The following is a 27,663-nucleotide window of genomic DNA, read 5'->3' on the forward strand; positions in this document are numbered from 1 at the left end:
CAAACAACCACACCAAGGATTATCACAGATAATTTTTCCACACCACACATAAATTTGACAACGGACAATTATAATGTAAAGCTGTTACACTACTTTATTGTCTAATTGTGTACACTTTGTGAACTCTACTTGAAGGTCCAAATTGTAGTGATAACTTTGCTATCGATGGATGTATAGTACAAGTTTCATTGCACAATTTATCATACATTACTTGCCTATGACTGATACACCAAGCTCTGATGGATCACTGCACCACTTTGAAAATCAGTTTTATGACAGTAAATACATACCTCAATAATGCCAATGTACTCATTATTCACCATTCCTATCGCCTTCTATACTACAGACATTATTCAATTCCTGTACTTCCAGATTAAAATAACTTTAAGCACTAAACAATCAGTGATTTTCACCCATTTCTAGTCCTTTTACACTACTCATAATGTTAAACAATAACATATACAATTCTAAGCCTCCAGTTTGTCAAATTTCAACAGTTCTACTGCTTGTATTTAAGAATATTTCAAGTAGCTTATTCACCCATCCAGTACTGTATAAAAAAAATATTGGCAAGCACATTTAACCTATCATACATTTTGATTATTATCTCGTTGCTGCATTCATGGAGTTTCCTTCAATACAGCCAACTACTGCCTACTTCAGGTTCATGTTCACTGCCATTTGATGGACCATGCAGAATTCAATAAAAAACTACACATTCTACACATGAAGATTGCTAGATTGAATGAATAGTTTTCATGCAATGCTTTGTCTTAATGAAATGAACAAACTAGCCACCATGCAGATGTCAAATGCATACATCAAAACATTGGCACCTGTGTGTCTGTGTTTTGTTGCAATTTATTTCATGTAAACAAAATGTAGCATGAAATTGCTATCTGAAAGTGTGTTTTCTGTTATTGGTTTGTGTGTAGTTGTACCAAACAGAGCCAGTGAACACTACCTTGAAATGGGTAGTACATACACTATGAATACAGGTTAGAAAATTTACAATGATATCTTTTATTTTAAGGCGAGGGTATCATAACTTTGGCAACCATTAGACATTAAATTAGACATTAATTTCAATTTTCCTTGAAGCAACCGTTCACTAGTTAAGAAAGACGAATTTATCAATTCTTTAACGCTAGTACAGCAAATAAAATAATTCAACCCCATGAGTGTTTCACACACAAAATATATATAAAGTGCAAAATTTTAAGAAAAAAATATTCTTACAAGCTAATTCAGCAAAAAATGTTAAACATAAATGTGCTAGCTTGGTCTTAATTAAAACATCAGTTCTGTATATTTGGTTTAAACACACATTAGTTGTTACATGATTGTTAAAAGAATACAATGCTATAGCTAACACAAATCCTGACATTTCCCAAATACTAGTCTAAGAATATATACTATAAACCTGGAATTTTTTGCTACTAGAAAATTTTGGGATTTTACAGCCTTCAGCTATTTCTCAAAGACTAATTTTTATTAATTGCCAGACTGACTGGTACGTTGTGTTTATCAGTGAACAAGAAGACAGTTTAGTCCCGACTTCATTTTGTGTCTTTTGTTTTCCAGTGAAATAAGCGAAAATAAGTATTTAGCATATATGACTAGAAATTACCTAACAAATGAAACATATTTCACTTGACAGAAAGAAAGCATGGAAGTGTTCTGTTTTTAACATGAAAGTGTCAAAATTAAGCAACATATCAAAACAGCGATGTGATACATAATTTCAGATATCTTAGAAATATAAATGCAGATAGTAACTTAGATACCCTGTAGTAGTGAAATCGTTTATACTACATAGTATTAGCCTCATTGTGTGCAATTATGGCGATTTGCTGTTTATGTTAAACTTCCTTCTTTCCTTGTCTCTTGAATGTTCCATGTCAGTGGAGAGCTTTGGACATTGCTTCGTGCATCTTGCCAACAACCCACTGAAAGAAAGAATAGAAACAGAATATTGAGAGTTATGAATATTTTTAATTTGCAGTGTTAAGATACGTTTTCAAAACGTATTCAGTGTGGATTAACCCTTTTCTTGTCTGCATTTGAATAGGACATTGTTTTCAATCAAGCAATCAATCAATCAATTAATCAATCAGTGAATTTGTAAAGTGCCAGTTTCCACTATGCTGTAGAGTTCAGAGATGTTGTACAGTTAGAATGCTCTGAAGAATAGATATGTCTTTTTAAGTTCTTTCTAAAGGTGTTAGCTGATGTTTTGGAGTATGGCACTATAGAAATTCTCTTGACCAATTGTTAGAATTCAATTGAAAGAAATGAATGACTCTTTTCAAAACTGTTTTCAAAAACTACAGACATATGATTTTAAAACTCTGACTTACAAATAATAATATTACTTTAAATCCTACAAATTCATTTTGAAATTGTTACATTCTCACTGTCGCTGTCACTAAGAGCAAGCAGGAATCAAATTAAAAAACATAACCTTCCAGAAAAGTTAATTTTTGACTATGTAATTGTATGGAAGTTTGCAAAACATTCTGAAATAAATAAACTGACTTGATTACCAATACTCTGGCTGTTAACATGTTGTTTTGGTTTGAGTTACTGAAAAATAACTTAAATGAAGCTGATGATACTTGTATTTGTCACTTAGCTATTTTCTGTAATATATTTGATGCACTGTATGTCTTCAATAGAAGGGGTTGCAATTGATTGAACCTTGTAATATTGATGTTAATAATGCATTCTCCCTACCTCACAGACATACACAGACACGCACACATGCATGCACACGCACACATACACACACTGTCAGAATATCTCAACACATGTTTGAAAACAAGGACCACTGGAAATGTTTTCTAGACTTTTCTGTGTCCACAACCACCTACTACAAAAAGAATGTTGGAAAAACCATGGGAAGATATTAGGTAGGATGGTAGTAATGAAATGATAAAATTTTATGGTTAATACAATGGTATAGATTATAATGAAGATGGTGATGATGATGATGTGCTCAATAGATTAATTCTCAGCTGGCCATCACAACTGTTCATGCACGGTTCACATTCTGTGGACTCAATATTTTTGCACACTTTAGTTAAATACATAGTCCATGCGAAATTGCAGGCTGTGACTTTATAATGGCAGGATCTGAGAGTTAATCACACTGTTTAAGCCTTTAGTATTTGTATTGCTGCGATTCTGATGGGACCGCTTTAATCATAATGAAATATAAAGTAGTTGTAGTGCTTGTATCTACCAAGTAACTACTTCGATCTGAGGCAAAATATCATAAAACTAAAGTAGCTGTTTCAATAAATACATATTAGCATATTGAACTATTTAGCCAAAATAAAAATTGCATAGTATGTGTGAGCATGAAATATGATAACTGGAATACCTTATTTAGACAGTGGACAGGATAATTGACACATGGCATATCTAAGAAATGAACACTGAAACTTTTGGCACCAGTCAGTTCTACTTACTATTTTATATTGAATAATTTGTACTCGGGGTTCTGTAATTGCTTCATTGATAGGAATATGTGAAAATGACACTGGCGTTATAGCAATCTGCTACATTCTGGTTATCTCAAAGATATCTTAAAAAAGCCATCTTAAATTTTGAAGTTTTGTGCATTTGTGGGCCAAATACTGTGATCAGCTGTACCATTGTCTCAATTGTATAGCTAAAATGATGAAGGCTTGGTGTTTCACTCATGGGACATTACAGCTAAAATGATGTATGCTTGGTGTTTTACTCATGGCACATTACAGCTAAAATGATGTATGCTTGGTGTTTTACTCATGGGACATTATAGCTAAAATGATGTATGCTTGGTGTTTCACTCATGGGACATTATGATTTTGACATTGCCCTAGACATATTTCAACTCAAGACAAACAATAACAGAGACACAATAAACACAGCAGGATCCTTTGCCCAATCACATTGAACACTGATAAGCATTGCTATTCTTTCACAATGCAGTAAAACAGGCTTCTAATGAAAACATTACACATAGACTTTGTGATTTTAATGGCTGCAATTGTTTATTTTCTAACTGATAATCAATATTTCAACTTGACAACTTCTACATCTCCACTGTGCAATTGTTTCTTTTGCATTAGAAGTTGTCTGAGGGTGTGTAAAAATATCATGTTTGTAATAAATAGGAGAGGTGAAACACCAAAGCAACATCATTTTAGCTGTAATTTTGTTTGAAGCCTGTGACATAAACCCATGATCATTATTTATGGTATACTTTCTAATTTTTTTGCCTCAGATATTCCATAAACTAAAATGCACTTGGTTAGAGTATTTTTAGGATAAGCGTTGGAAGAAACGGGTGGTAAGATTGAGACAGAACAACTTTCAGGACAGTACCTGGGCTTCCTTCCTATCATCGAGAGGCAGGATCACTTTATTACGGGGAGATCCTTTGCTAAAGAAAGACGTAAATTTTCTCTTCTTTTTCTTCTTTTGGGGGGACTCAGCCTTAAGTGAGCACAAGACAGCATGACAATAAATCGACAAGAAAAGAGAAAATACACAGATAAAAGGATAGACAGAGGAATGAAGATGAAGCAATAGAAGTTTACACAGTTGTTGTTAGGAAAGAACCCTGAAGTCAAAGAAAACAGTAACAGAAAATTCACATTTACCAAAAACCATACCATACCAGTTGGGGATAGGATATGAAGAATCAAAACTTTATCAAACCAGCTGGGGGTAGGATATTAAGACTTAAAACCATATCATACCAGCTGGGGGTAGGATTTGAAGACTCATATTTTTGTCTACTATTTCAGAACTAAAAGGTTTCATGCATACCAGTAATTTAGATCTCACCCAAAACTACAATAGGGTACAAGCTAATTTCTCACTGTCACATGCTTTTTGTTTGATTATGCTGAATGTAATTAAACTTGTATCATTTGATGTTTCGAAATAAACAAAGATTCAGTATTCAATTGTCCGCCCTTACTCCCAAATGGTAAGGTATGTGTGAGATAGGGAAACACCGCACCACCACCAATATCCCCTTATTACAATACCTGTGCTGATTTTGTGTCACTCATAGGAACAAGTTTGCCAGATGAACTGCTACCACTAAATAATCCTGCAAATCCTTTCTTCTTCTTTCCCTCTTCCTATGAAAAAATAAAGACATCATACAATATCACATCTGATCAGCCGATACATGTAACCTTGCAATTTAGTGGAAAATGAACTGGAAAGTTTTCATATCTGCAAATGTATGTTGTTACACTGACAAAAGAAAATGTTGTTCTGCATAACATTTCAAGGACTTTAATTTCTTTTTTAAGTTAATGTCTTCTTTTACATAATTTTCTTTACTTTTTTTTTTTTTTAATCTCAAGACACACTGGAATTGCTCCTATACACCCAGTAATACAATATGACAGATTTATTGGTTTCAACTTGTCATCTTATTTATATAATTGGGGCAATGTGCTTACTTCCCCAAAAAAGACATAATTTTGGCCCAAAATGCCATAGCTGATTTTAAAATTCTATTGTGCATTGAGACAACACTTCTAATTTGATAACTTGACATGGGTTGAAATCATATTTTGAACACTCTGGTCATTTGTACTCAATGACGTCAGAATATATTTAATTTGAAACACTACTGTCTGACTGCCGACAATGTATACATTTTCATTTCTGCGTAAATAAAGAATTTTGAGTTAAGCAGTGCAAATTTATTTTAATTATTACCCTAACTCTACTTCAATATGCATGAGAAGTAATCAAATATTCATAACATCTTTAGGGTACATGAGACCGGATTATTTGTTGCTGTTGGTGTTCATGTTACATCATCCACTTTACATTACTGTGTAATTAAAAAGGAACATTACAGCAAAGATCACTGCTGTGTCTATATCACAGTCTATGCAACATCTTTATAATTGAACCAGCTGTCAATTTATTTATTTTTGACAATGTCACTTAGCATCATTGGAAATATATAATATGTAGCAAAAATAGTTACATTTGTAGAAAGCTACAATGTAACTATCGTAGATTTGATTTATTTGAGATATTCTTTTGAATAATGTCTCTGACAATGTGTTTGTTATCTGGGGTAATACCATCTGTTTCTGCTATTATAAGTGTTGTATCTAGTATTAACCTTGATTGACTGTCACTTTAGTGAAACAATGTTGCAGTTAAACTCTTGCAATTACTACAGACTCACAAAACTGGAACCAAGGCTCTCACTGAGCATTTCAAAGAAAAAGGTTTAGTTCTTAAAATGTTGAGTAAAGTGTATGCTAGACAAAATGGTGCTCTTGCTTAATTGGTTGGTTGTAACAACACCAAATTTTTCAGTCTGAGGGTAGAGAATGTATCCTGATTATACTCATTCATGATTGTATTTTTTTCAATAGAATTTGTTGAAAATAATTATTAGCATTGAGTAACAATAGATGCTCATGAACAGTTATTATCCTTTAGCTTGTTTGAATATAAGCGTCTCCTTCTCACACAATATAGTATGGGCAGGATCCTCAATATCCAAATGTGTACTCGACCCTGAACATGCATTGCATGAAGATAACACAAAGAAGCAGGTACATATCTAATGAACAAGATGCTCAGAATCATGTGAACGTACATGCAAATCATTCAAAATGAATGGTCTGTACTTTGGTCGAGCAATATCAAATATGAAAATGGTGTATGGGTTTATGCTGACAACATTCTTGACAGGTGTTAAGGGGGGAGGTGTCAAATTCAAAAAAGTCGATAGATTTTTCTTATACTTTGCATACTTAAACATTGTTATCTGAATATGTAAAAAATGCAGAGAAAATACTATGTCACCACCTTTGTTTTCAGGATAACGACCGTTTCTTGTATGTACATATATATTTTTTGGTCAAAATAAGTAGATTTACAACAATTAACTACAACATGATTTTTGACAGTTAAAGATTATCCCCAGAACACCAAACGACCTTATGTATTAAAGTGCAATGTATAGTAGGTTCAGACATGTTTTTTTGAATTTATATTCATTATTTCATAAAATATTATGTTATTTTATCCCCAGCTGGTTTACTATTTTTAAAGAAAAACATAAGAAAATAGCAAAAAAAGATAAAAGTCCGTGATAGATTTTTTGTATAAGCTGTATGTGTACATTGTATTATTCCAGCTACTTATCAATGGCAAGAACATATGGGGTCACCACGTCCGTTTAAATTCTAGAACTGAAATTGTCACCCCACACCCCATCTAAATTTTGACATTTTCGACAGAAATATCTTATGAAATTTTGTTGAATTTTGACAAAAATTAAAATGAGCTTGTTTATCTTTGCACCTATGTATAATTTACCAATGCCCCTTCATAAATAGGCAACACAAATCATTGTGTGTATGCTAACTTGAAAATGCCAGTAAAAAATGTGACCCCCAACCCCATCAAAAATTTAACATTTTGGAACAAAAATCACATGAAATTGTACAATATTGGAACACACAGGCACCAAGGGATATATCTATCAGTTCATATGTATGCTAAATGAACTGAACTAATCATATATGGAGTTTATTTCTTTCTCCAAACGCCAAAGTGCTCATAATATTCACAATTGTAACCCCCCACCCCTTCAAAATTTCAACATTTTGGACAAAAATCACATGAAATTATACAATATTGTAACACACAGGCAGCAAGGTATATTTCTATCAGTACATATGTATGATAAATCAACTGAACTATTCATGTGCAGAGTTTATTTATTTCTCCAAAAGCCAAAGTGGTCATAACATTCAAAATTATAACCTCCACCCCCCACCACCACCCCATCCAAATTTCAATATTTTTGGACAAAATTCACATTAAAATGCAAACTATTGGGACACATAGGCACCAAGGGATGTTTGTCAGTACATAATTATGTATGATAAATCAACACATTAGGGGCTAGGTCAATAGTTCAGTGTAGGATAAACAGCTAAAAACTTTTAGTTACCCCCCCCCCCCCCAACTTAAATGGCCAAAATTGAAAATGGATATCCAATCAAATCAGTATGTAGTAATGCTATGAATACAAAGCCAGTATTTAATTAGGAAAACAGTTCTTTTGTTGACACTTTATTTTAGTGCTGTTCTACAGTGTCCATTTCTCAATTTGGGGAAATTTTTTAAAAGAAATTATTGCATGTTTAGGGATACAAACAGACCCATTAAAAGTAAAATCGTTTCTGTAGGATGAGAGCGAGCTAGACAGCTAAAAACACCCCAAAAGTAAAAGAATTTAGATTTCTATCCTACATTGAAATATATATTGATCTCGCACCTTATATCTCCATTGTTGAAATAGTTAAATGTTGATTTCATATAATGAAATTGCTAGTGTTTATTGCGGAGTGTGGTCACTATGAAAAATAGGAAGTAACTCATCAAATTGAACTATAAATAATACTATCATTAGCTGTTGATGCCCTGAACTCGGCATCCAGTATATGTACCTCTAGCTCTGCATATGTGGGGAACCAAAAGCTACAATGTACGCTACTAGATGTATTTATTGATTTTGGGTACAAAAATACATGTAGAACCCCTCATTGAAACTTTACAGTAATGTTACCATGGATACTTCTTTATGGGAGACAATGTAAATAGTTTTTATAGTACAATTTGTATAATTTGTTGCAATTTGAACTGTATGCTTTACTATAAACACTCGACTCACGCGAGTCAGTGTGACTACCAGTATAGTTGGCGAGACATAAAAAATAAATCTATTTTTGGTTGAATACATCGGAAAAACAAACTATATTCATTAAAACTCATTGGCAGGACGTTATTATACTGGTACAGGGATGTATAATGTCTGGGGGTTCTATCGGGAATGAATACATGTGTCGGAAACTCTAGTCCTGCTTGCAGACTGTGCACGCTTGGAAGGGACGACTTATGCCGTATGCAAGCAGGACTACTAGACCCCTAGCGAAACCAAACAAGTGCACACCATCGTGGGAGAGCAGAATACCGACAACAGAATAAGTTTTGGAAGCCTTTTACAAAAGAGTACTGTTATCAATTTGTTATATGGTGTTTTTAAGGCCGGTAAATGACGATGTCTTCGTGGTTGCATGATCGATTTTACTGGAGTTCAGGGACTGAAGTTTCTCGATCACCGACGCTACGCGACGTGACCACTGATTACTAAGAAAGTAGCGACGGAAAACATATAAAATGCTAAATGATGTTTCAACTAATAAAATTTGCAAATTTGCTTCGCAACACAACTTCAGTGTGCTAGGGAAGTTTTTGAAAAACTTTGCGTAGTCCGATGATTTTATGTTTTGCTTCTATGGTACCTGAGAGTTGATTGTTTACGTACATTTGAATAATGTTTTTGTTGCAATTTTTTCGCTATTGTTGTGTCTACGTACGTGTAGTGCGGAAAATTTTAAAATGCGAAGATAATTTTATAGTGATCAATATGTCACCTTCTCACGTCAAAAAACACACACTGGCAAAACCTGTCACCATTATTAAAATTATATTCATGACAGTATAACTTACTCTGTAGAGATGAAAGGTGTGAATGGTGTGTGGGCCACGTTTCCAGACCGGCAATATAGCGTAGGGAGTGTGGTTGATGATACATTTCATCAAGTCTAAAATTTATAAAACAGCTCCTCTTTAAGTCATGCATGGTAGTAAAGCTAATTTTCTTCGCAAGGACTTCTGAAACTCAGTTATACGAGATTACCTTCCGTTCACCCCCTAAATCTCCATGAGTACGTACAGTGCTTGAAAAACATTTAACACTTCACTTCACTTCCGGGTTTTTTTCGCGTTCGAATGTTGACAAGAGCGCGAGTTTCAGTCTGCGCCAAAAGTTGCGTCGTTGACGTAATTCGAATTTGACACCTCCTACCTTAACTTGCATTATCCATTGAAATTATAATTTTAGCATACAGATGTAGTAAGTACTAATAGTATAGGTCCACGATGGGTGCATTGACCTTTATCATCACAGTTGTTCATTTTTAATATTTCACATGCATCAAGAAACTTTAAAAACATATGACAAGTTTTACATATCCCTATACAAGTATCTGAAAGGTAACCTGAGGGAGAGCATAAATTTTCATGCCTTTTTTTATGATTGTAACCATTACACATCCTTAGAAATCCAATGTATATTTGACAGCTTTTGGTAATGATGAAAAATAAGAAGCAAAAGTGCTTCTACAACTTTCATATCTCTACATACTTCAATGGATTACATTTTATCATGTTCCTTAAAATAACTCCTATTATTTTATTTATTATTAACTGTGTGCACATAAAGTAACTATGATATGTAATATAGTATAACACATAACATCAAAGTAAAGCATTTTCTGTATGTACCACAATTGTTTATAGCATCCATATCAAGTATAAAAGTATACTGTTTCATTTGCTAATTGACCACATTAGAAAGGCCACATGCTAGGCTTGTAAATAAAGCAATTGAAACAGTATACTTTTACACTTTACATATGACTGCTATAAATGAATGTAGCATATAGAGAAAGTGCTTTACTTCAGTGTTGCTCGTTGTAATCCAAATGTAATGTACATTCTTTACACAATACAACATAGTGGCACCCTATTGGTTCAACTGCTAAGATCACGCTGACAGAGTGAGTAGAACTCTGTGGATATAATCACACACGACTATACCATAATAATAAACTGACTAAACCAACTGGTAGATGACATAGCTTATTGCTTACACTTCTAAACCCATCACAAATGCACTGACTCCATATATGTGCAATGAAGTCATTGACAAGTACATGCATGCAGTCATGTGAAATTCTTTCTTTCTCAAACTGAATAGTGGCAGTGCTACCACATGCTTTATCCCAAACCAAGTGTGTCTGGATTTCGCATGGACAAATCCTCTGTTCCAGATAATGAATCAATATGAAGAGATCTGATTCCAGGGTATAAAACACAGGATCACCAACAATCAACTCATACTATGGGCGTTCTTATATATGTATGTTAGTAATGTATTCAGAACAGTGTAAAATATAGAGTATGTTAGCGTATAGTACAGCCAAAATCTATCAAAAAGTCTTTTTTGATAGAATCCTTGTCATGACTAAAATAATGGTGATCAAGGACATATAAAATCAAAGGACGATTGGTCCAGTTAAAATCATTACAGAGTTTGCAATTGGTTCTTCACATCTGTTTTCAAAGAAATCATCAATCTCCCAATTCCTCATGGAGTAGCACTGTGACAATGTTTAGAGTTCATTTAAAAATATTTGTTGCAATCATTTTTTTCTTTTTTCAAAAATATTGCATGCTGGCCTCTCATTTTTTCTGTTTAAGTTTAACAGAGAATAAGTTTTCTTGAAGAAAGGAACAGCAAAACTTTTAAGAGTTTTATATTGAAGATACTATTATGATCTGAATGCACAATAATTATTGATTCATATTTCTTTACAGGATTCTATCAAGCAAGATTTCTAATTCATTTAAAAGATGTTATCACTTGTATATGCATCAGAAAGTGACAGATACCGAGAAGGGTAGACATGTTTCACAAGTGACAAGCAGATTTTACCATCATGACGTGAGAGAAGGACAGAGCTAAGAATGGGTCATGCTTGTTTTATCCCATTTCACATTTCCATGTCATTTTGTTGCACTCTGTACTTACTTTCTTCTTTTTAGATTTCTGTGCTTCCAAGCAAAAGAGGGCTTCCGGCTTGCAATAAAATATGGTTTAGGTTACTGTCTGACATAATGTGTTGTCAGCAGATCGCTTACAACTAATACATAAAACCTTTCACCTTCAAGTTTGGTGTGTTTCAATAACCAAATGTTGTCACATCAGTGCAGTAAGGTCGTATCTGCTATGCAATTGTATAGGCAGATACAACCTTACTGCACTGATGTGATGATAGACATTACCAAATTTGATGCCACATACATACATGTGACACAGTGACATTTTATTATCTGTTGCTTAAAATATTCATTACACATAAGTATGACATAATAAGTATAGTAGAGCTAGCTTTCTTATCTGACATCTGGGGTTGAATGGTGATTGAGTTTCAGCATGGTTTAAAACATGTTTGTCCATATAGAATTTTTAATTTCTACAAACGTGCACCTGATAAAAAACATCTACATTGCTGCATTTCTTTTTTTAATCGAGTTGCTCAGTCCTTATAAATGATTTCTTTCATACAAATGGTCGGATCCTTGAAAATAAATCTAAATGACATCAAATATTACCGTAAGTTTTTCTCATATGATATAAGCAATAGGGGAAGGGGAGGTGAAAAATTTCATCACATCATGTCAGAACAGTAGAAGTACAGATGAAGCAGAGAAAGAAAAATTATACAAAGCTATTACATCTAGTACTGGTACTGCTGCACTCTTCCTGCAAGATGACATTACAACTGTACTGCTCATGCTGGAAACAAGTCTGTGACTTTACTGACAAGAGTAATTCAATGCACACGTAACAGTTTTAATTTGAAATTTGTTCATATTTTTTCGATGTTTATCTTATTGATTTACTAAAATAAAGAAAACTCTTGTTATCGAAATATTCTTATGAGATATTCAAAATGATTCACATAGAATGACACAATCATATACATTGTCAATTGAGATATACAAATGGGGAATAAACATACTATTTCACTTAACACCTAGTTCTATATATCTTACCTTGACCATGAAGACAATTCCTTTCTCTGCGAGATGGGGAGGATCTTTGAGCATACCATATGTATACTGCCACTCACAGTTCCAATGTCCTAGTATATCACCTTTACTGACGAACATTACTCTCCTGTAGAATAAGATGTTGTAAGAGACATTTCAATAAGAAAAAAATCAACTGTACAAATTCACCATAAAAAGATTGTAAGAAGAAGTGAGAAGTGATTTATTTAAACATCGACACAATAGCAGAAATCCATTTAATTAGTATTTATTGATTTCCATCCTTCTAATTAAAAATAAGATGAAGTTTTAGTTTTGACACTATGAAAGAAAAGTCTCTGGATCAAGTTCAAGATACAAGTTCAAGGCCATACATAGTAAGGCCTACTTCTGACAAAGTAATGTTATTTCACTGTTGGTATAAAATTGTGGAAGTTATGGAAGTGGAAGTTCAAAATTTGCAATATTTTTCTGATGAATCACAGGTGAGTGAAAACTCGTTCTCAAATCTACTTACTTGTCAGTGACAACAAGTACATTCTTTGCATCCTTGGTAATGACAGCATGGGCAAAGTATTTATCAGAATCAATGAATTTGCCTTTCTCTGTCTCAATGAAGATACCATAACCTTCAGCTTCTTTCCTTACATAGGCTCTCACTATCCCGTCGGCATGAACCAATCTAGGTGGACGTAGTCGCCGTACTTCCTCACCAACTTCTGCAACTCTATATTGACAAGACAGTTGATGATTTAAAGTAAGAAGCTTTATAATCTTGTTGTTTTCATATAACACAAACTTGGTAGAAACAAAAGATCTGAATTAGTCTCCAAATGTCAGCATGAATAAATAATAAAATATTCCCTCACCAACTATAGAAATAACCTCCACAAGGAATAGTTTAGTTGGACCATATTGTTACATATGCAATTACACAAACGTTTACGTGTACATATCAACCTTGACAATCTCAACGTTTTTCAGTACATATTGACTTTGCCAATCTCAACGTTTTTCAGTCACTGATGATTGCTGAGGAAGCATGAAACTCTCAGTAACAAGTTTTAGCTCTGAGATGAATATAGAAGAGAGGATCATACAGTTTGTCAATTAGGGTTCTACTTGGACAGTACTACTTATTTCAACAAAATACTTTCTAGAAACAATATTTTAAACAAGATTTTGTAAATCTAAATGAATAGGTTTGCATTGCTGACCCAAACTGTCATAGATAGTATGAAAATCATGATATGAATTATGGTAACAACTTTAAGGTGTTCTTCTGAGCAAGTATGGTGTTATTACCTGCGTATACCATCAATGGCACTGCTAGTATGATGTTATTACCTGCGTATACCATCAATGGCATTGCTAGTATGATGTTATTACCTGCGTATACCATCAAAGGCACTGCTAGTATGGTGTTATTACCTGCGTATACCATCAAAGGCACTGCTAGTATGATGTTATTACCTGCGTATACCATCAAAGGCATTACTAGTATGATGTTATTACCTGTGTATACCATCAAAGGCACTGCTAGTATGATGTTATTACCTGCGTATACCATCAAAGGCATTACTAGTATGATGTTATTACCTGTGTATACCATCAAAGGCATTACTAGTATGATGTTATTACCTGCGTATACCATCAAAGGCACTGCTAGTATGATGTTATTACCTGCGTATACCATCAAAGGCACTGCTAGTATGATGTTATTACCTGCGTATACCATCAAAGGCACTGCTAGTATGGTGTTATTACCTGCGTATACCATCAAAGGCATTACTAGTATGATGTTATTACCTGTGTATACCATCAAAGGCATTACTAGTATGACGTTATTACCTGTGTATACCATCAAAGGCACTGCTAGTATGATGTTATTACCTGTGTATACCATCAAAGGCACTGCTAGTATGGTGTTATTACCTGCGTATACCATCAAAGGCACTGCTAGTATGATGTTATTACCTGTGTATACCATCAAAGGCATTACTAGTATGATGTTATTACCTGCGTATACCATCAAAGGCACTGCTAGTATGATGTTATTACCTGTGTATACCATCAAAGGCATTACTAGTATGGTGTTATTACCTGCGTATACCATCAAAGGCATTACTAGTATGATGTTATTACCTGTGTATACCATCAAAGGCATTACTAGTATGATGTTATTACCTGCGTATACCATCAAAGGCACTGCTAGTATGATGTTATTACCTGTGTATACCATCAAAGGCATTACTAGTATGGTGTTATTACCTGTGTATACCATCAAAGGCACTGCTAGTATGACGTTATTACCTGTGTATACCATCAAAGGCATTACTAGTATGGTGTTATTACCTGTGTATACCATCAAAGGCACTGCTAGTATGACGTTATTACCTGTGTATACCATCAAAGGCATTACTAGTATGGTGTTATTACCTGTGTATACCATCAAAGGCACTGCTAGTATGACGTTATTACCTGTGTATACCATCAAAGGCACTGCTAGTATGATGTTATTACCTGTGTATACCATCAAAGGCACTGCTAGTATGACGTTATTACCTGTGTATACCATCAAAGGCACTGCTAGTATGGTGTTATTACCTGTGTATACCATCAAAGGCATTACTAGTATGGTGTTATTACCTGCGTATACCATCAAAGGCACTGCTAGTATGACGTTATTACCTGTGTATACCATCAAAGGCACTGCTAGTATGATGTTATTACCTGTGTATACCATCAAAGGCACTGCTAGTATGATGTTATTACCTGCGTATACCATCAAAGGCACTGCTAGTATGATGTTATTACCTGCGTATACCATCAAAAACACTGCTAGTATGATGTTATTACCTGCGTATACCATCAAAGGCACTGCTAGTATGGTGTTATTACCTGCGTATACCATCAAAGGCACTGCTAGTATGATGTTATTACCTGTGTATACCATCAAAGGCATTACTAGTATGATGTTATTACCTGCGTATACCATCAAAGGCATTACTAGTATGGTGTTATTACCTGCGTATACCATCAAAGGCATTACTAGTATGATGTTATTACCTGCGTATACCATCAAAGGCATTACTAGTATGATGTTATTACCTGCGTATACCATCAAAGGCACTGCTAGTATGATGTTATTACCTGTGTATACCATCAAAGGCACTGCTAGTATGATGTTATTACCTGCGTATACCATCAAAGGCACTGCTAGTATGGTGTTATTACCTGCGTATACCATCAAAGGCACTGCTAGTATGATGTTATTACCTGCGTATACCATCAAAGGCACTGCTAGTATGATGTTATTACCTGTGTATACCATCAAAGGCATTACTAGTATGGTGTTATTACCTGCGTATACCATCAAAGGCATTACTAGTATGGTGTTATTACCTGTGTATACCATCAAAGGCACTGCTAGTATGATGTTATTACCTGCGTATACCATCAAAGGCATTACTAGTATGATGTTATTACCTGTGTATACCATCAAAGGCATTACTAGTATGGTGTTATTACCTGCGTATACCATCAAAGGCACTGCTAGTATGTTATTACCTGTGTATACCATCAAAGGCACTGCTAGTATGGTGTTATTACCTGCATATACCATCAAAGGCACTGCTAGTATGGTGTTATTACCTGCATATACCATCAAAGGCACTGCTAGTATAATGTTATTACCTGCATATACCATCAATGGCACTGCTAGTATGATGTTATTACCTGTGTATACCATCAAAGGCACTGCTAGCCATATCAATATGATGTTATCACCTGCGTATACCATCAAAGGCACTGCTAGCCATATCAATATGGTGTTATTACCTGCGTATACCATCAATGGCACTGCTAGCCATATCAATATGGTGTTATTACCTGCGTATACCATCAATGGCACTGCTAGCCATATCAATATGATGTTATTACCTGCGTATACCATCAAAGGCACTGCTAGCCATATCAATATGATGTTATTACCTGCGTATACCATCAAAGGCACTGCTAGCCAAATCAATAACACCACCAGTAGGTTTGGCCACTACACCAACAAGTCCTTTACCAACACCCTTGAAGAATCCTGCAGCTCCTTCCTTCTTGGCACCTAGAGAAACCATTAGGTTTGACAAGTTATCTTGAATATATATGTATAATATATATATGGCAACACAGTATATGGTAAAACACTTGTCATCTTCACTGAAAAATACACAGTGGAATGGATTGTGTCATCAAAGTTTGATTGCATTATGTAATGTGTTCACATACAGGGAAAGATAAATACAGGAAACAGACATGCCACTACAAAGTATAAGGACTCACATTAGTGCTGTAGACAGACCCTGAAGTGATCCAAGATGTATATGTATAGACTTACCTTTGACTGGTTGAGTTACAATACCACTCACTCCTTCCACAAAGCCCTGCAATTTAAATTTCTTGGTAAATATGAAGTCACTGTGATATTGATCTCCACATAGTCAACATTTATTTCTACAAAAATATGACACATTAATCTGTCTCTTGGATTTTTTTTCAATCAAGACCTCAAAGATTGTTAGTTATCTATCCACTAATATGGGACATACAGAACTTATTTGATACCAAATGAATTTTTTGTAGAAATTACATGTAATCATAATTAAACACTTCCAACTTCATACAATATTTCTTACGATGAAATGATGACAAATACATTATAATAACTGACCATGACCAGTCCTTTTCCACCTCTCGCCAATCCTTCTTTCAAATCAGCTGGTCTTTCATTCATGGCTTTCAGTCGTTTCTTCTGATATTCTTCATCCATTGTTAAAGCTGCCAAACCTTTGCCAAGTGTACCTGTCACTCTAGACACCACCCCAGCTGCTCCACCTGATAAAGGAATCAAATATCACTTAAGTCAAACATCTAACAATTTGTGGAGATCTTCAGCACATATGCTGGTATCCCTCCAACCTGAGTAGGCCCAATTGTCAAATACAAGGTTTATAGTGTCATGATGGCCAAATGGTTAGAGTGGTAGGCTAAAAATCTGTACACTACCAGTTTGTGTCACCCTGCTGCCATTTATTTCTAAATAGTTGAACTCCTCCAGCTGGTAATTAGGGAGTTGATACAGTAGTGGTAGCCTTGTGAAGATGTAACCCAGTAGTTGCAGATGCTACAATTGACTATAAGAGCCCCCCAGGGACTTGAGGAGGTATAAATGACCATTTTGCTAATACAGGTCCATGCCAGGGTTATTAATCATAAAGAATTTTGGCCATGGTGTGAGAAAGTGCTAATCATAAGAATGTCCTTTTAATTATTGTTATTATACATATGTTTAGAACAACTGTAAATATTTTTGGTCACACATGTTTAAAACTTTCAGACTAAAAAGACAGTCCATCAGTGGATGGTGTCAATCTATTACTTTTTACCAGAAATGTAAAGCTGTTCTTTCACAAAAGCTACATACCTACTGCATGTCCAAACAAACTACGGACACCAAGTGCAAGACCTTCAGCAAACTCTTCAGGACCTTGTACAGCTCCCTGTGTTGAAACACAAAACAATTAAAACTGCATGTACTTGCCCAATATTGTCATATCATTTGACAAACTTTTGGTGTGTGTGTGTGTGTGTGTGTGTGTGTGTGTGTTGTAAGTAGGGGCAGTAATATTCACTTTATTTTAAGCCTAGAATCTTCTTTTCACTTTGATACGAAATGCTTTAAAATGCCTTTGTTTACATTTGGTAATTTTTAGAAAGGCTGACTTTCCAGTCAACTGTGATATGTTAACACTATAACAGTAATATTCCCAACTAAGACAAATTTTCTTACAACAGATAATGTACATTGTATATTAAGTACTATGTAGGCATGTTTAGCATATTAGTCATCTTCCACCTGTGCAGAGTCTGGGCAAGACAATGGTATGATGCATCAAAATGAAAATGAGTATAATTAGCATATTAGTCATCTTCCACCTGTACAGAGTCTGAGCAGGACAAAGATACGATACCTTCAAATAAGCGAGACAAAACTATACTTTAAATACAAACCTGATAGGGTTCATAGAACAGATCAGTAACACCTTCAGTGAGTCCACGTACAAATCCAAATGGATTGCCCAACACATCTAGACCAAGAACTAACACATAGGCTTGTTTGATGGCTTGACTAGAATAATGTTTAATGCCTTCATTTGATAGGTCACTCGTTGTATAGAACTGATGCTGCCGCTCAAAGTAGGCAAGCCTGCAACAAATGTTCACAATATTTTAATAACTTTACAATGCAGGAGATACACTTCTGAGGTAGAAAGAGTTTTAATCATAGTCTTTACAATCATCCTGACCAGATTTAGATTAGTTTGTTACATTTGATGTTGGTAAAGCTGATCATTCAAAGACCAATCTGTGGTTCTAAGAGAATGATGAGGTGATCAACTCTCAGAACACCAAAATAAAAAAGGACACTATACAAATGAAATTAAAGGATTGTTTGATGACATACCACACTGTACATATATTTTCCTGGATCATGATTGTAGCACTGACAGAAAACTTACTTGAATATAACGTCTTGAACATTAGTGAGTGTAACACCAACACTTTGAAGTAGTAAATGTACAGGTGCATTACCAGCACTTCTTTGAGCACTGCTAGCACCAGGATCATCACCACTATCATGTAGTGAGAAACTCAGATGTATCTGTAAATGAAAACATTGTAGTGTAAAAGATAAGCACAGATGGAACTCCAAACTCAGTACGACAAACCACTTTGTTATACGGAAAACACTAACAGTAATTATAACATTTTTTCCTGATATATCCTATAAGTTGTGTTTTTTGTTGGAAGGTGAAAATAGGTATAATCTACCTTAGCTGCCTTGGTATTTTACTGTAATGTTTGTTTCCCATCAAACTCATTATACATGGTATGGGCATCTACGCAAGTTTTTACCAGATTTATGGATCTGTTAATACCCAGATTCCCAATAAACATTATGGTACAAGGTATGGAAATCTCTGCAAATGTTACCAGATTTATGTATTTGTAAGCCAGATTCCCAATAAATATTATGGTACAAGGTGTGGAAATCTATGCAAGTTTTACCAGATTTATGTATGTGTTACCCAGATTCCCAATAAACATTATGGTATAAGGTGTGGAAATCTATGCAAGGTTTACCAGATTCATGTATCTGTTACCCAGATTCCCAATAAACATTATGGTACAAGGTATTGAAATCTATACTTGTTTTACCAGATTTCTCTCTTTGCTGTTACTAGGGTTCCCAAACCTTAACAAATATAAAGTAACACTCTACCTTAATTGGAGATAGATGAAAGTTATCGTAGAAATTCCTTTCTTCTCCCATGGCTGATTGTACTTCTTGACTGTCTTTTAATTTTGTCTCAATCTGGGCAACATCTTCTTTGTATAATACCAGCTGTGCAGTCAAATACATCATATACATTCAATGTTTTATCACAGTGTTGATTACATTGCATATATGGAATGCTTTTGGTACACACCTACCTTGCAATCTTCTATTTTTTGAAAATCTTTTTTAGTTCATCTATTTTGCCTTAATTCTTGCCTAAATTAAGTATGATATGTTTTATAGTTTTATAGTTTCAGCCCGGTAAAGTAATTCAGAGGCATAATAAACATGAATGAATAAGAACAACATGACAAATAAACACAACATATACAGAACTATACTCATGCACTAAAATCTTCATAAAGTAAATCTTAATGGCAGAAAATAGCACCAGGAAAACGCACTGTGAAGATTTGTGTACTGATTGTATTTTTACTATCTCTGTTAAATTTATTTCATTGAAAACACAATACACTGTAGAGTAGCAGGTGGAGTATTTAATCCTCCTGTCCAGACTGTCAAAACACATTCACAATTCAATTCTTGGTTGACACTATGACTTCCACTCCAAACACTACACAAGCTTTAGTATAGGTGTGCGTCACAATAAGTCAATATTATTGTTCTATTTTGACGTAGCATGAGGTAAACTGATATTGAAGGTACTGAGAATTCTAAATAACACAGCACTTGCCTGTTGCTCTTGAGTTGGTGGTTCTGTCTCAAACATTAGTAAGATGGCATTAAGGAATCCCTGGTCAATCTTGGCGTGCATTTCTTGAATCAGAAGCTTAAAGTACTTGACCTGTTTGACATTGGTGTGTTGACCATACCTTGTCATAATACTAAGTTCTGTGAATGGCTTAGGCTCTGAAATAAATCATATATTTCACTTGATATTAAGTAAATAGATTTCCTATGGGTATATTCTAATCAAACTTATGAATACTATTATATACAAGGTGACTTTCCAATACCTTAATTTCATATCTTATCGTATAGCACACATTCTACACACACACACACACACACACACACACACACACACACACACACACACACACACACAAACAAACACAGATACACACACACACAAATGGCTTGATATTTTATAAGAATATACATAATGCATGCATCATATTTCAGAGAGATGCAGTGTACATGTACTCCCAACCAACCCATCACTGCTTCCCCCCCCCCAACCCTACCCCCATTCCACACCACCCACCCCCACATACACATTTCTCAAGCTGCCCACCAAACGAACACACTTTCAACCACACAGACACTTACCGCTCTCAGCAGCCACAGATTTAGGTAGTGGTACTGGTGCTAAAACTGTAGGAAAGACTGATGCTGGTAGCTGATTATCAACTTGAAGTCTGTTTATCTTAGCATGTAATTGTAACTGATGTTCAGATGCCTTATACTTAACCCAGATACCAGGGTGGTAGGTTCTACGGATATTACATTTCTTTGGTTTCACCATCTTCATTTGCATAATATCAACCTAGGATACAAATAGTTAGATATGTACTATGTCACATCAATCAGAAAACTCTTAAGCATTTGTTGACATAATCAAAACCCAATTTTACATATTAAGTATTCTCAAGTCCATGTCGCTAAATTGTCTCATCATTGTGGTTGGACTGATGTTTTCGCATCAAACTCACAAAATGACAAACAGTAAATAGAAAATATCGCTGAGGAAAAACAGTAATTGCATTTTTCTAATCAGCTGTAATCTCTCTTTGTAATTTGAGATACTTGACTAGCATTAGTTCCAACCAGCTGGTTCCTAATGAAGATTGTACATCTTATATCTCTGAGTCTGTAATTAAAATATCTGCCCTCCCACTTTATTGGATTAGATTAGATTATATCAGATTATATCAGATCAGATTAGATTAAATCAGACCAGATCAGTTTAGATTAGATTAGATTAGATTAGATTATTTTATTGACCAAAGTGACTGACATGTTGCATAGGATTGTGCTTTGGTGCTGTTTCAATGCAATTAACAAGACAACAGTAAACATACAGTATCATAATGGTACTACACAATGCAAGATAAAAGTGCACATGTGAAGATTTAGTACCAAGTCATTACAGTAACTATTTTCTACAATTTTGTATGCATTTCCTATTTTCAAACAAATCATAATTTTCAGACCAATTTTCCAAACAACCACAATCAATAACTAGTATTTGTTTATTCCATAGGTGTGAAAGGCAGTCAGTAGTTTATGAGATGGATTCCTACCTCCATGTCTCCATCTAGTTTCTGTGTACCCTCAGGGACATTCTTCCCAAGTGAAGACAGACTTTGTATTTTCTGAAATTCAGCCTCCATGATTTCACTTTGTTTGATTTTCAGTGGCTTCCACCTTCGTCTCTTGGCAAACTCCCACACAATGCCAGAACTGTCGACAGGAAAGTATTCATCATAATATTAATATGAACTGTCTGTTACTATTACATAGAACAGGTTAAAGTTCAAAATGATCATTGACCAATGAAGATATGGATTGACTTTAATACAATTGTTATGAATGTACGTGAAATTAGAGGAAAAGTCCAATCAGACGTACTCCTGTTTGAGTGCAATTGTCTTGATTACTACTAGTAACTTACATATGATTTTGGGGTGACAAAATAGCACCTTAGTAAGTTATTTTGCAAGCTCCTACTGCACTTGACATGTGTTCAGCCATTTGGGGGATTTCCTGCAAGGGTTTATGGGAAATCCTCTAGTGATGACATCACACATAGTGTGATCTTGTAGCTAACTTTCCTGTGAAATGATAATGCATGCCTTTCCTCTTTTCTTAATTTCCTTTGATTGATGAACCACAAAATAATTCTCTTCAGAACCTGGCAAACTTAAGTCACTTGAAAAGAGCAATCAAGACATATATTTTTATTATTTCATCGCATTTTATCTTTACTGCCATACCTTGTTATGCCCATGTAAGCAATTTCACTTCTGGTCAGGTTGTTGACCAATGACAATCCAATGCCTTGCAAAGATAGATTCAAGTCCATGTCAGCTTGCTCTAATTCACCAGCCTAGGGGGACAAAGGATAATTTACATGTCAGTTTGATCTAATTCACCAGCCTAAGGGGACAAAGGATAATTTACATGTCAGTTTGATCTAATTCACCAACCTAAGGGGACAAAGGATAATTTACATGTCAGTTTGATCTAATTCACCAGCCTAAGGGGACAAAGGATAATTTACATGTCAGCTTGTTCTAATTCACCAGCCTAAGGGGACAAAGGATAATTTACATGTCAGTTTGATCTAATTCACCAACCTAAGGGGACAAAGGATAATTTACATGTCAGTTTGATCTAATTCACCAGCCTAAGGGGCCAAAGGATAATTTACATGTCAGTTTGATCTAATTCACCAGCCTAAGGGGACAAAGGATAATTTACATGTCAGCTTGTTCTAATTCACCAGCCTAAGGGGACAAAGGATAATTTACATGTCAGCTTGTTCTAATTCACCAGCCTAAGGGGACAAAGGATAATTTACATGTTAGTTTGATCTAATTCACCAGCCTAAGGGGACAAAGGATAATTTACATGTCACCATGTTCTAATTTATACAAGCTTAGGAAGCATATAATGTAAGATTGTTCAAATTCACAAGCTTATGGTGCAAAGGATAAGTTATACTAATTATGATACACTGGGCTACAATCAGATACTAAAATGTAAGGTTATCAATTATCTCATTATTTGTGTTTGCTTTCAGAACAGATAAAAATGTTGTATACCTGTTGGGCAATAACTGCCATGGCTAAATCTTCAGTGAACATCAATGTTCTCTGCATGCCATCTAAAAATGACACCCAATAACACTTCTTCTTTTCAGCAATGTCAAATGCACCAAATCCATCCTACGGTGTAAAGCAACAAACATCATTTTATAATTATTATCATAATTTCACATCAAGTTACAAGTGCACCCATCATAATTTCACATTGGCTAATATGATACTTGGACAAATTAGTCCACAACATCATAAGAACTGATCAAAACCATGAGGTGCACTCCTTCATTGAATAATTTTAGCTACAGCCATCGCTAAAATCTTTCTGCTGTTTTTTTTTTCATGCAAGTTGGTATGCTATCTCGAAAAAAACAGAATGAAAAGCATCACATAGGGTAGACTTTGCCATGGGGAACATTTTCCGTGAGTGAAAATCAAAGTTTTTCAAATCTTTCCAACTTTGCCATAAGAGGATATCATGGAAATCAACATTTCATTTCTCCATTCTCTACATAGTATTCGGTGGCCATATTGGATTGTAAACATTGACATCATTTGACCTGTATTTCAAATATTTGCATGGTGACCCTTGGTTGTTTTTCTTGATTTTAACTGGGTAATGGGTTTTAGCTTTCCTGACCCAAAAAAAGCAAACATAAAATTTTTTATTTCTAAGGCACATACTGCATAATTCCACAAGTGTTTGACAACGTCTTTATTGTAAGATATATAGATTTGACTTACTGCTAGGAGCTTATCTTTCTTCGTTGTCTCAAACATATTCCATTTCAACTCATGCTTGCCACAAGGGTCCTCCCAAGTATACATCACAGCCTCTTTGGCACTTAGCACATGGTCAGACTTTGAATTGTTCCTGAAACAACAATATTGACTGATGAATTGACTGTTAAAACATTACTTGTATATCAAAGACACCAAGTCTTCATAGTAGGCATAGCTTCAAACTAGATAGGGCACTGCCTTTTCTGGGCTTGAAGAAATTGCACATGATGTTGCTATATGCATGCAGCTGTAGGGTGGCTGCACCTCTGTAGTAGCCATTGAGTGATATGTGTATACTTACACTTGGCTGTAAGTCAGAGCTATGCTAGCACAGTGGTTAATCAGCTGTAGGGTGGCTGCACCTCTGTAGTAGCCATTGAGTGATATGTGTATACTTACACTTGGCTGTAAGTCAGAGCTATGCTAGCACAGTGGTTAATCAGCTGTAGGGTGGCTGCACCTCTGTAGTAGCCATTGAGTGATATGATATTAGACCATTCACTGACATTGAATAACACAGCAATACCACCAATCTGTCATGATAGGAAAAATATACAGGATGAATCAGAAAAGTCAGAATTGTTTATGCTATCTTGACTGCCTCAAGTTAATATAACAGATTGTATGTAACATGTAACAACAGTAATCCCTTTTACTGAAACATAACGATGGGTAATCTGCACTATGTCTCATGATATTCAAATTGTTATATTTGCACACTTGCAAAGTCGCCCTTCTTAAAAACTCTAGACAAAACCCTGATGCGAGTTTTGTTATGACTTATAATTTGTGCTTTCTCTTTCTTCTGTTAGCATCTTTAAATATTTCACAAAATAAGCTGAGCGTTAAACAGAATATTGTTTTAAAACAACAAAGTTTGTTAAAACAAAAGTACTAGACCCTTGTTCACATGAGGGCGCTAAAATGGCTCGGTACAATATCAACGCCAAACTAAATGAGCTTTACTTCTAATTCTAATTCTATACTGTGTAAACATCCAAAAAGGATTATCATCACACAGGCGTACCATTAGATGATATTAAAACTGTCATGGAATAAAATAAATGTGCAAGATAACTTAGAAGAGAACGTATCTAGACAGTACATAGACTCTACTACTATTGGAAACAAGTCTTTGACTCTGTGGGTTATCCAAGTAGTTCAACAACTTATACCAGTTTAAATTTATATATATTATCTGTTATGTCTATTATGTTGATTTACTGAAATAATCTAATCTAATCTAATCTAATCTAATCTAATCTAATACTTACTTTAGGATCAGGTATTTTAAGAAGTACACTGCCAGGTCGGTTGTAGATAAATGGAGCTGACACTTTGGATGAATCTTGTGCTTTGACTTGCATTCTCATTTCTTTCCGACTCTTGGTCTTTGGCCAGAAAGGTAAACACTGAAAACAGACAAAGATAAATTGTATACATTAGGAATATTTTGTCTTCAACTTGCATTTAGATTAGTCTAATCTTAAATTGTGAAAAATATCCAGAGGAACATAATGTTACACTGAATGGATTGCTATACTTTAACTATAAAAATCTGAATGATATACATAAATTTCTAGATTGTCTGTCGGAAATATTTAACCATAAATTGGATTGCAATATACAAATATGATGTGAATAGATAATAAATATAAAATAATCATGCTACACATATTTTATATAATATTTACATTTATGTAGTATTTCACAATATATAAATATATACATATATATGAAAATATTACAAATGATTTTTTTAAAATTGATAATGCTCACATGAACACCAGCAAATCAAATCTCCATTTCAAATGCATAATGTACATCAATCCTCTTTGTTCTACAGCAGTCATATTACCTGATACTACTTCTCTGAATATACATGGAGTATGTATGCTAAACTCACCTCACCTGCTGTAATATCATACCATGTATTAGAACCTTCTTGAGCCAATGACAGTGTCATATCAGAATGATTGACAGCTAAATACTCACCTCCCCTGCTGTAATATCATACCATGTATTAGAACCTTCTTCAGCCAATGACAGTGTCATATCAGAATGATTGACAGCTAAATACTCACCTCCCCTGTTGTAATATCATACCATGTATTAGAACCTTCTTCAGCCAATGACAGTGTCATATCAGAATGATTGACAGCTAAATACTCACCTCCCCTGCTGTAATATCATACCATGTATTAGAACCTTCTTCAGCCAATGACAGTGTCATATCAGAATGATTGACAGCTAAATAGCCAATGAGTGTCATATCAGAATGATTGACAGCTAAATAGCCAATGACAGTGTCATATCAGAATGATTGACAGCTAAATACTCACCTCCCCTGCTGTAATATCATACCATGTATTAGAACCTTCTTCAGCCAATGACAGTGTCATATCAGAATGATTGACAGCTAAATAGCCAATGACAGTGTCATATCAGAATGATTGACAGCTAAATAGCCAATGACAGTGTCATATCAGAATGATTGACAGCTAAATACTCACCTCCCCTGCTGTAATATCATACCATGTATTAGAACCTTCTTCAGCCAATGACAGTGTCATATCAGAATGATTGACAGCTAAATAGTCAATGACAGTGTCATATCAGAATGATTGACAGCTAAATAGCCAATGACAGTGTCATATCAGAATGATTGACAGCTAAATAGCCAATGACAGTGTCATATCAGAATGATTGACAGCTAAATACTCACCTCCCCTGCTGTAATATCATACCATGTATTAGAACCTTCTTCAGCCACTGACAGTGTCATATCAGAATGATTGACAGCTAAATAGCCAATGACAGTGTCATATCAGAATGATTGACAGCTAAATAGCCAATGACAGTGTCATATCAGAATGATTGACAGCTAAATACTCACCTCCCCTGCTGTAATATCATACCATGTATTAGAACCTTCTTCAGCCACTGACAGTGTCATATCAGAAT

The 27,663-nt window shown here is 34.8% G+C and overlaps 1 protein-coding gene across 7 annotated transcripts in view; it reads right to left on the reverse strand.

The window, feature by feature from the left end:
• Positions 1-82: 82 nt before the first annotated feature.
• LOC144447822 (intermembrane lipid transfer protein VPS13A-like) overlaps positions 83-27,663 on the reverse strand; it is a 128,462-nt gene continuing 100,881 nt past the window's right edge. For 3 of the 7 annotated variants that reach the window (XM_078137922.1, XM_078137920.1, XM_078137927.1), the window contains 21 exons: positions 25,974-26,111; positions 25,099-25,232; positions 24,661-24,790; positions 23,920-24,042; positions 23,089-23,201; positions 22,396-22,555; positions 21,422-21,638; positions 20,823-20,998; positions 20,072-20,194; positions 19,308-19,450; positions 18,799-18,994; positions 18,212-18,287; positions 17,459-17,622; positions 17,126-17,171; positions 16,729-16,852; positions 13,253-13,462; positions 12,739-12,862; positions 11,711-11,758; positions 5,046-5,141; positions 4,375-4,485; positions 83-1,949 (listed from right to left, as the gene is read on the reverse strand). In XM_078137922.1, the coding sequence (XP_077994048.1) occupies positions 1,902-1,949; positions 4,375-4,485; positions 5,046-5,141; positions 11,711-11,758; positions 12,739-12,862; positions 13,253-13,462; positions 16,729-16,852; positions 17,126-17,171; positions 17,459-17,622; positions 18,212-18,287; positions 18,799-18,994; positions 19,308-19,450; positions 20,072-20,194; positions 20,823-20,998; positions 21,422-21,638; positions 22,396-22,555; positions 23,089-23,201; positions 23,920-24,042; positions 24,661-24,790; positions 25,099-25,232; positions 25,974-26,111 (2,700 nt within the window). In that variant the 3' untranslated portion in view covers positions 83-1,901. The remainder of the gene's footprint in view (positions 1,950-4,374; positions 4,486-5,045; positions 5,142-11,710; positions 11,759-12,738; positions 12,863-13,252; positions 13,463-16,728; positions 16,853-17,125; positions 17,172-17,458; positions 17,623-18,211; positions 18,288-18,798; positions 18,995-19,307; positions 19,451-20,071; positions 20,195-20,822; positions 20,999-21,421; positions 21,639-22,395; positions 22,556-23,088; positions 23,202-23,919; positions 24,043-24,660; positions 24,791-25,098; positions 25,233-25,973; positions 26,112-27,663) is intronic. The other 4 variants (XM_078137921.1, XM_078137925.1, XM_078137923.1 and 1 more) reach the window with 3 other exon arrangements.

The sequence above is a fragment of the Glandiceps talaboti genome, chromosome 16 (genome assembly GCF_964340395.1).
Source record: "Glandiceps talaboti chromosome 16, keGlaTala1.1, whole genome shotgun sequence".
NCBI lineage: Eukaryota > Metazoa > Hemichordata > Enteropneusta > Spengelidae > Glandiceps > Glandiceps talaboti.